This window comes from Pseudopipra pipra, unplaced genomic scaffold (assembly GCF_036250125.1).
Source record: "Pseudopipra pipra isolate bDixPip1 unplaced genomic scaffold, bDixPip1.hap1 HAP1_SCAFFOLD_49, whole genome shotgun sequence".
Taxonomy (NCBI): Eukaryota; Metazoa; Chordata; class Aves; order Passeriformes; family Pipridae; genus Pseudopipra; species Pseudopipra pipra.
The window spans coordinates 221,622-231,899 of NW_026990972.1; the positions used below are offsets into that span (position 1 = coordinate 221,622).

The following is a 10,278-nucleotide window of genomic DNA, read 5'->3' on the forward strand; positions in this document are numbered from 1 at the left end:
AATTGTATATAATCATGTCTTTTCACTGAGAAGGCAGAGTAAGTTTGTCCAGGGTGACCTGGCTTGCTCTCCAACGTTGCCTAAATAAATACCCTGCTGTTTAAAGGCTAAATTCTGTCTCTAAACAGTTCCATTGCGCCTTTTTGGGCATCACTGTCACTGCTTGTGTTAAATGCTCAGAGCCTGTGTGTTATGAAGAACCCAAGAGCATTCACTGGACACATACAGAGCAGGAGCAAGCCAACTGGAAGACTTATTTCTTACGTTCGTGTGGCTTCCATTAACACGACAGTAAATGCTCCATATTTAAGTATAACATAAGAGCATGAAGGAAAGTATCCAGGACATGATCAAAATTCACTTAACTAGGGTATTCGTTAAAGCAAGGCACAAGCTAGACAAAGCATTTAAACAACTTGAATAAACCATCATGCTATAATGTTACCAGTCTAGCACAAAGATTGCAGGCATGATGTAAGCCAGGGCTCATGGGGGGATGGGGGAGAGGTCCAAAAAACATCAGCCCTTCATCTGCAGTCTTGCCAACTAGTTACTTCCTTGCTTTCTAACACAGGGTTCTTCTTCTGTGAGGCTCAGCACCTCACGCATTGTCACACAGAATCTTGTGTGAACTCCTAAACCAAAAGGTCTCTTTCATATGCTGCAGCAGTCAGAGAGGAGAGAGGGATATTCCAAACAAGTCTTGCCACCTGCTGTAAAACTACTGGGACAAAATATATACAAATATAAGCCCTGCAAAACAATCAGTGCAATAAAAAATACCCATTTTCATGAAAGGCAACAGAAATATAATAATTAATAATCATAGCATTGTCTGGTATTTTGACAGTATTATTCAAATTATACTAGCCGTCCACTCTTTTAAAGTCTTTCTAGTTTGGATACTATGAAGTAAGTTTGCTGAAGATATCTCTAAAGCCAGTAGGACATCTTCAAAAGTCACTTGATTTAGAATTTTGAGTTTGTTTTCAAATTTCAGCCACATTTATAATACAAAGTCAATTATATTATGACCTTCTTTACCAGAGTCAAATGTAAGTTTTGATTCCAATTCTGATTCTTGCTTACCAGCAATACAAACAATATATAGAGAAAGAATAAGTTAAAATAGGCTAACGCACGGCCATGGTTGCTGTCTTGATTAACGCAAAAATGAGAAAAGCAATTAGAACAGTTTTCCTAATTTACTGTCCTGCATCATCCTCCCAGCCCCGGCCAAGCTCACTGGGAGCCACAGTTTGGCTCCACTGCTCATGAGAACCACCAGTGACAGATTGAGAATGGATACATTTTGATTTGTGATACAACTAAACAAATAAGGATCACCTGAAGTGATATTAAAAAGGCATTGTTAGTCACAGTAATCACAATATTAGGTGCGGCCACAAAGGCATACAAGTGACAGATGTACATCCTGACTGAGTTATTATACCAGTTAGTAAGAGTTAGTAGACACAATGAATTATCTCTAGGATATTTTCTTCTACGTGACATTTGGGCAGGCCTTGTGCTGCTTAGTATTCACTGGTTTCCTTCCAGGATTTTTAATAGACAGCTTCTGCATTGGCAGAAATGGAATGCATCTCAGGTCTTTCAATGCAAAGCATACATCCCCCACACATGGGATCAAATTAAGGATTTTGTTTTGTTCTCTTTCTCCTTTTCTCTTTTTTCCTCTCTTTTTATTAATATTATTTTTAACTTTTTTTTTCTTTAAATCTCAACTGTAGCATGCATGTGAAGGCTTCTAATTGTACACATGCACTTAGGATTTGGTGTTTGTTGGCCTAAAGCACAAAATGCACTATATAAAGAATTTCCTTTTTTTAAAGTTATCAAAACTAAAGTTATAGATACTGAAATTATTAAATAGGTCTAACAGTTCCACTGCTGTGCGTCCACTCCGCAGAACATTCATTCATTCACCTCCCCACTTCTCTCTCTTCCCTTGCATCAAAGTTCTCCCAAAGTAGGGCTGCTGCTTTGACCTCAAGCAAATACAGCTGTGGCCTTGTAAGAGAACAAGTAAACATTATTAAGGAAAAAAGTGTGAAAAGGAGAGGTGGCTGCAGATGGAGGAATGTGTTTGGACACGAGAAACAGCCGAGAGCTGCCGCAGCTGCTACCAGCTCTCCCCCCCCACCCAGCCTCCAGGGAAGGGGGGGGAGAAACAGCCAAGTGGCACACGCTATCACTGAAGGGTCCAAGAAAAAAACCCAGCTTAACAGATAAGTTATTACGATACCATTAGCAACACTCTGAGTTCACAACGACACATTGGACAGACAACACAATTAACACGAGAGTTAACAGAAATACAGTAAGGTAGGTACACTCCCTCGCCTTCCCCCCTCTCAACAAGAAGTAACGCAGCCCCGCAGGAGTTGTAGCACTTCTCCGGGGCTGCTCTGTTCCTGGTTTTTTCTTGCATTGCTGCCGCCGGGTTGCCCTGTCATCAGCTCCCGGGCGCTCCTGCCTGTAGTGGTTTGAACCAGGTTTTCCCCCTGAAGCTAAGAAAGTGGTAACCCCCAGGGGGTGGTGACACTGGAGATTTGAACCAATCTGCGCTCCTGCGAAACATAAACATACCACAACCAGACCGGAAGAGATGAGCTGTAGTCTGGTTGGAGAAGAAGTGACCATGTTGTAAGACCACGAGGAGAGAGAGCAGGAGCCCCTCTGGGGGGGCTCCAGCCTCCCAGTCCCTTGGCTGGAACTGCAGAGACTTGGAACAGTGTTAGACTGGGCAAAGTGTCTGTAGTTAAGCTGGGAGATGTTTCTCCACCGTGGGCAGTGGCAGGAGTAGCAGCAGATAGCATTGACCGTAGAAAAAGCGGCAGCACAGAGCCAAAAGACAAGAGAGCAGCAAAACAAGCATGCAGCAAGAAAGAGAACTCCTGGAAGGAGAGCTGAGAAAGAGAGCTAGCAGCAGAGAGACAGAGTTTGGGGGTAAGAACTGCAAAACTCCCCTAAACTTTCTTTGAGATCCCTCCAAAATGAAGGGGGTGGACTCTTACTGATTAGAAGTCCTAAATGGAGTAAAGGAGCTAAGAAGCTCGGTTGTCCTGAGAGCTCAGCCAGGATGGTGTGTAGGAGGTTGACCTTGGGGCCCTCCCTTGCTGCAAGCTACAAAGAAGCTCGCAGCCATCTTGAGGCAGGGCACAGAAGCTCTGCAAGGGGCTTGAGTCCCCTGAAGATACCAGACTGTCACGAAGACCCCCTGTGCTTCGTGGTATGACCACAGCGGAACGACCTTTGTCTGGGGTGAACGCAGCCCACGGAAGACCCCTTTTCCTGCGTCAAGGGGTCGAGAGGGGCTTGGAGGCCTCCCTCGTGTGTGTTGGCAGAGATCCAGCTCCAAATGCTGCATGGAAGACACAGAGAACCTGCTGCCTTAGAAGATACTGCTGCTCAGAGACTGGAAGGGATCTGTCCTTCTTCCCTCCTGGACTTTTATTTGGAGGGGAGAAGAGATCTGATCCATTGTAAATACTTATGTCATGGTAGAGATAGTTGAGATCGTGTGTATAATGTATTATAATATTTATTTATTTGTACAATCATTGTAATATATATTCCCTTTCCCCCATTCTGAGTCTCGTGTTTTGTCTGGAAAAAAATCATCCCACATTAGGTTGAGATGTGGGAAGGGGCTTAGGACTAGGGAATTAGATTTCTGAGGCTCTCAAACCATGACACCGCCCTACCCACACGGCCAAAAAGTCTCGTATTAGCGGCGAGGGGGAGGGGGTCTTCTCCCTTCACTGCCTCCAGGGGTGAATTGCTAGATTTTTCTTCATTTTCTAGCTTGAAGAGTGGTGACTTTTTAGAAGCGTCATCTTTTAAGGTTTCAAAGACAGTTCGCCATGGTTTCAGGACACTGGCAGCATGCTTAAGAGAGTCAGTGGCTGCATCAAAAAGCACCTTCCCGGCAGCCTGCCAAATGTCTATAAAAAATGCAGTCTGAGCATCTACCCCATTTCATTTGCACCAACTACGCAAGATGCAGAGCGCTCCTTCTTCATACTTAACACCACGTTTCTCTAGTGTATTAGTTAATACAGTCACAATTGACTTCTCCTCTGTAGTATTTTACGCTCCCATTCTGTTTCCAACAGCTCACCTTCTCTCCAGGTGTCTGTAAATAATTAGGTCCGGACTTTGGCTCTCAGATCCACTGACTATCGCTACGTTGGGCTCCGTCGTCATCGCTCTATCTCCGCGGTCCTCTTTGCAATAAATCACGTTAGGGTTTCACCAATTGACAACAGCCAAGAATGCACTCAGACAGTAAGTTAGCAGGCAAGGTACAACCAATACTTTATTTACAGCAGGCTTAATTTCATAGTTTTTTCTTCTGTCCACGTGCAAATATACCATATCTCATTGGTTATGTGTTCTTGTCCACGCGTCCAAGCTCATCCCCTCGCGTGCTGGCAAATCTCTAAATAACAGCTGTTATTTACTGCAATTCTTTCTCCTTTTCTGCTTGTTCATCCTCAATGTTTACATTCTCTTACAACCTCACAGCTGTAACTGCTCAAATTCAAGGCTTAAGCTGTCTACAGTTCAGTTGTTTTCCCACACAGGATAAGACAGGACAGTGCTCTACACTAAAGCAATTGTTGAAGCCATTCTACTAAAGCTGACACAAAAGCAAGAATTCTTAATGAGAGATGGATGCAACTCCCCCAGGCCAATGTTCATGGGGAGATCTCTGCTCTCAACCTCCAGGACTGACCTTGGGGGGGTCCCCAGCCAAGGCAGGAATCTCCACACACCCCCCAGGAAGGGTTCTGTTGGCAGAAGCTGCCCCTGTGAAAGGGGACTATCCCTTTCTGGTCGAAAGGGATGGACTGACAGTCACTGGACTCCAGGGGTTGCCTCACCATCAGGGGGTTCATTCGGGGTGGAAGCAGCGGCTGAAGCTCTTCCTGCAGTCGGGGCACTCACAGGGCTTCCCTTACCGGTGGGTCCGTTGGTGTTTGTTGAAGTCAGACCTGTCGGTGAAGCTCTTCCCACATTCCTCACACTTGTAGGGCCTCTCACCGGTGTGGATGCGCCGGTGGGTGATGAGGTGAGAGCTGTGCTTGAAGCCCTTCCCACAGTCAGTGCAGCGGAAGGGCCTCTCATCCGTGTGTGTCCGCTCATGCATAAGGAGATCTGAGCTGGTTCTAAACCTCTTCCCACATTCCAAGCACGTGTAGGGCCGTTCCCCGGTGTGGATGCGCTGGTGGGGGAGGAGGTTGGAGCTCCGGCTGAAGCTCTTCCCACATTCCCCACACGTGTAGGGCCGTTCCCCGGTGTGGATGCGCTGGTGGGTGAGGAGGTCGGAGCTTCGGATGAAGGTCTTCCCACATTCCCTACACGAGTACGGTCGTTCTCCAGTGTGGATGTGCTGGTGTCGGATCAGGCTGGAGCTGTCAGTGAAGCTCTTCCCACATTCCCCACACATGTAGGGCCGTTCCCCAGTGTGGATGTGCTGGTGTCGGATCAGGGTGGAGCTGTCACTGAAGCTCTTCCCACATTCCCCACAAGGATAGGGCCGTTCCCCAGTGTGGAGGCACAGGTGGATGCGGAGCTTGGAGCTCTGGCTGAAGCTCTTCCCACATTCCCCACACGTGTAGGGCCGTTCCCCAGTGTGGATACGCTGGTGGGTGAGGAGGTTGGAGCTGTTCCTGAAGCTCTTCCCACATTCACTACATGTGTAGGGCCGTTCCCCAGTGTGGATATGCTGGTGGGTGAGGAGGTGGGAGCTCTGTCTGAAGCTCTTCCCACATTCCAAGCACCTGAAGGGCTTCTCCCTGCTGGGAGGCTGCTCAGGGACTACCAGGTCGGAGCTCCGGCTCAAGCTCTGGCCTCCTTCCCAGCACAGGCTGGGTCTTTCCTCCTCAGAGCACCCCAGGTTGGCTTTGGAGCCCCTCCTCCGGGGGGATCTCCAGCCCTTTTCCTCCCCGCTGCCTTCCTGCACCGTGGAGCTGTTCAAAATGGCCTCTCCCACCAGGTTCTGCTGGGGGGATTTGTCCTCTGTGCTCTCCATCCTCAGCTCGGGGCCTGTGGCAGGAAGGAAGAAGGACAGGGAGGGGATTTGCCTCCAGCCCAGAGGGAAGGCCAAGGACATCCCCCAACTCCACCCTGGCAGGACGGCGGCGGGGTTGTCCTGCAGCTGGGGGCGATGCTCGGCTGCCAGAGGCAGCACAAGACTGGGACAAAGGGGCACTGACTTCCTCCTCACCTGTCTGGGGGGCCCGTGGCATCTTCCTCTTCCTCGCAGCCTCCTCCTCCATCCGCCCAAACTTTGGGAAGGAGAAATCCTGCTGGGGCATAAAACAAGGGCTGAGCTCGTTGGCTTGGGGGTTCCTCCTGCCCAAGTCCACCTCTAGAACTCACTGGGCACTCTGTGTCCATAAAAACCTCTAAAACACCAAGATTCAGCCCAGAAAAATCCAAACCCCTGAGATTCAGGAAAAAAAATCCCTCAGAAACAGCAAGAAGACACCTGTCCTTCCAAACTGCAAAAATTTGAGATTCAGCTAAAAAATACTCCAAAATATGAAGATTAGCTCAAAAAATCTCTCCCAGAAGTTCCCCCTCTCTGGTCTCTCCCCTCTGGGGTCGGAGGGTCTCCCCTGTCTGGGATGCTGGGGGTCCCACTTAGGGATGCTGGGAGTGTTGGGGGTCCCAAGGGTCCCTTCTCCTCTGACTCGCCTTTGGGTGCCACGTTCCCAGACATTCCCCCTCTCCAGGTTCTCCACTCTGTTGTCCCAGGGATCCCAAGGATCCCCACTGTCCAGGCTTCCCTTTCTCCACGCCCTCCATTTTAGGTTCCTGGGGGTCCCGGGGCTCCTCCCTCTCCGTGCTCCCCCCTCCAGGCTGCCGGGGGTCCCCCAGCTCTGGCATCGCCCCGCTCCGCCCTCCACACTCGGCAGCTCCCGGGCTCCACACCCACCCCCAGCTCTCCCGAGGGGGCTCCAAACCCGCTGTGTCCCCCCCGCCAGCACCGGGCTGACAATGGAGCCGGTGGGGACTGACCCAGCAACACCAACCCCCACCACGGGGGGGGACCCGCATCCCCCCGCCCACTGCCGGGGTTCTGCCCCCAACCCACCCTGGCACCCCCAAAAAACACCTCCCGCCCACCCTCAAGAGCCCCCAAGGGCACAGCCCTGCACAAGGGCCGGCTGTGCCCAAGGCAACCAAACAGCCCCACAGGTGGGGGGACACCAGAGGCTGCCCCAGGGCAACAAAAGCAAGGAGTAGAGCAGGCCCCCTGACACATGGGCAGGCTCTGGGTTCAGCCTGATGGAAATTTGGCACCAACAACACGGCCCCGACCACTGGTTCGGCACAGGGGGCCCGAGCTCCCCCCTCTCCAGGTTCTCAGGCTCTTGCAGCTCCCCCCTCTCTCCAGCCTCCCCTGCTCTCCAGGGATCAAGGCACGGGGACACAGAGGGACCACCACGGTAACCCCACTCCCACTCTCCCCCCTCCCCTTAGCCCCCTTCTCCCATCCCTTTCCCATTGGCCCCCCAAACCCCGGCTCCCCCCAGCTCCCTTTGGGGGTGACTCACCACCCCTCACGTTCCATTTGGGGGTCCCACCCGCTCTTTTCGCTTCTCTTGCCACTTTCCCATTGTGGCCGCTCCGCTCACCCGACAGTGGCAGGAAGGGCAGGGACAGGGGCGGAGCAGCAACAGCAACAGCAGGAGAACAATCGCACCCCCATCCCACGGGTGCTCAGGAAGGGGGAACTCATCCCAGATATCCTGGGGGGAGCGCAGGGGGTCAGGACATACTCAGGCTGCCAGCACAGACTTCCCTGCAAAGTCTGCAGTGAGTCAAGTTCTGGAGAGGAGATTGTGCCCCATGGATGGGATTGCAGAGGCTCCCTCAGGTCCCCAGCAGGAATCAGCAACCAGGAATAGACACAAAAGGCCCCTATGAAGATTTCAGGGGCAGTGTCCTGTAGGGAGGGGACAGTGTCACCCCACCAGGGTGGGGCTGGCAAGTGGGAGGCTGCTCCAGGGGTCTGCAAGAGGCCTCGTGCTCTGCTTGGCCCCCCCAGTGGCTGGTACCAACATTCTTGGCTGCCCCCGGCCCTGGGCAGCTCTGCTGCCACAGGCTGTGCCCTCACTGTGTCCCTGCAATGGCCCTGCCTGTCCCTCACCCGTGGCCCTGCCTGTGGCCCTGTCCCTTGGCTCTCTCTCTGCCAGCTCAGTGTGGGGCACACGGGCTGGGGGTCCCTCCCGCGCCCCCCGGGCAGCCGGCGTTGGCTGGGGGGATATGAGGGCTGGGCCTGCTCAGCACAGCCCCGACCTCGTGCCCAGAGCCTCTTTCCTGCCCCAGCCAAGAGCTTCCCAGCCCCCCCAGTGCTCCCCTGCTGCTGCCTCTGCTCCTGGCCCTGCCTTTGCTGCTCCCTTGGCTGCAGCAGTGGCTGCAGGGGGGGAATGGCAGCAGTTTCAGTTCCACAGCAGTTCCTGGGGGGAGCTCAGCCCAGGGGGGACAGGCAGGGACCTGATGGGGATGGACAGGGGCCCAGCAGGGACAGGCAGGGCCTGCAGGGGAAGGCACAGGGACAACTGTCCCCCCACAGTGCCAGGGCTGTCTCTGCTCCTCCTTGCAGGCTCCGTGGCCAGGCACAGTTTGTGTTCCTGGGTGCCCACCATCTCAGCACTTGGAGCCACTCAAATCAGCGCCCGCAGCTCTGCAGCAAAGCCCCAGCTCACCTGGCACACAGGGGATGGAGACAGCACCTGCTCGGGGATGGGCACTCACAGCTTTGTCTCTTCCCCACCACGGGGCTCTCCTTCCTCAGCAGCACCTCTGCCTTGCACTTATTCTCAGGCTCACCTCAGGGACACCTCTGGGCTCACCTCCACCCCACTTCTCAGGTTCACCTCAGGGCCTGGGCTCAAGGACATGAACCTGCAGAGAGGGGAGATGATGTGCAAGCTGAGGGTTGCCTGTTTGGACTGGGCTGTGAGCTTCTTTCTCCTTCTAGAACCATCTCAGAACTTATCCTACTTTTCTAACGCCACACATTTGCAGACTAACTTTGTAGATATATATGGACAGACACCTCTGTCACCCCGTGCATAGAGCCTCAAGCATGTGCTGCCACAGGAATGGGAATCAGAGAATCAGCCAAGTTGGAAAAGACCTCCAAGATCATCAAGTCCAACCCTGAATCCAACCCTGCCATGCTTCCCAGACCATGGCACTGATGCCACATCCACTCTCACCTTCAACACCTCCAGGGACGGTGAGTCCACCCCCTCCCTGCCCAGCCCATTCCAATGGCTGATTACTCTCTCAGGAAAGAATTCCTTCCTAATATCCAACCTAAACCTCCCCTGGCACAGCTCAAGACCCAGCCCTCTTGTCCTGCTGCTGCTTCCTGGCAGAAGAGACCAATTCCACCTGGCTACACCCTCCTGGCAGGGACTTGCAGAGAGTCAGGAGGTCTCCCCTGAGCCTCCTCTTCTCCAGCCTCAACACTCCCAGCTCCCTCAGCCTCTCCTCACACCACTTGTGCTCCACTCCCTTCCCCAGCCTCGCTGCTCTTCTCTGCACCTGCTCCAGCCCCTCCAGGGCCTTCCTCAACTCAGGGGCCCAGAGCTGGACACTCCAGAGCACTCCAGAGCACTCCAGGGGTGGCCTCACCAGCGCTCAGTCCAGGCCAACAATCACTTCCCTGCTCCTGCTGCCACACTCTTCCTCAGCCAGGCCAGGATCCATTGGCCCTCTTGGCCACCTGGGCACACTCTGCCTCCTCTTCAGCTTCCTGTCCATCCACACTCCCAGCTCCCTTTCTGCCTGCCTGCTCTCCAGCCACTCTGGCCCCAGCCCGGGGGGCTGCTGGGGCTTGTTGTGGCCAAAGGGCAGGACCCGGCCCTTGGCCTGCTTGAACCTCATTCCCTTGGAATCAGCCCATGGATCCAGCTTGGCCAGGTCCCTCTGCAGAGCCCTCCTGCCTTCCAGCACATCAACACACCCCCAGCTTGGTGTCAGCTGCAAACTTGCTGATGAAATGCCTGGTTCTGCAGGAGCTGCAGATGCTCAAGGGGCAGCAGGACCAAGTCAGGGGGCTGGGGGGGCCTGGGGGGCTTTGGGGTCCAGGAGGGTCCTGGGGGAGCTGGGGAGGAGCTTTGGGGATTGGGGGTACAAACCAGGACAGACCAGACAGACAGTACAGACCAGTACCTCCTCACTGCTCCCCAGATCTCTCCTGGAGCTGGGCCACGTTGCCGTGGGACA

General features: G+C 53.3%; 1 protein-coding gene across 2 annotated transcripts; it reads right to left on the reverse strand.

Annotated features, from left to right (window-relative positions):
- Window positions 1-1,497: 1,497 nt before the first annotated feature.
- Window positions 1,498-9,634, reverse strand: LOC135408468 (zinc finger protein 239-like). Of its 2 annotated transcripts, XM_064643623.1 has the most exons (3): window positions 8,748-9,634; window positions 6,257-6,335; window positions 1,498-6,075 (listed from the first exon to the last, which is right to left on the reverse strand). In XM_064643623.1, exons 2-3 carry the CDS (start codon window positions 6,306-6,308, stop codon window positions 4,985-4,987), a joined length of 1,143 nt encoding a protein of 380 aa, XP_064499693.1. In that variant the 5' UTR covers window positions 6,309-6,335; window positions 8,748-9,634; the 3' UTR covers window positions 1,498-4,984. The 2 variants fall into 2 exon arrangements, with proteins under 2 accessions (XP_064499693.1, XP_064499692.1); XM_064643622.1 differs by lacking the exon at window positions 8,748-9,634 and having other exon boundaries at window positions 6,257-7,098.
- Window positions 9,635-10,278: the final 644 nt, after the last annotated feature.

Bases quoted from the DNA above. Each gene is read 5' to 3' on its own strand.
- LOC135408468 (XM_064643622.1), bottom strand. From the start codon at position 6,347: ATGCCCCAGCAGGATTTCTCCTTCCCAAAGTTTGGGCGGATGGAGGAG. The intron at 6,076-6,256 runs GTGAGGAGGAAG...TTCCTGCCACAG, and splicing joins GCCACGGGCCCCCCAGACAG to GCCCCGAGCTGAGGATGGAG.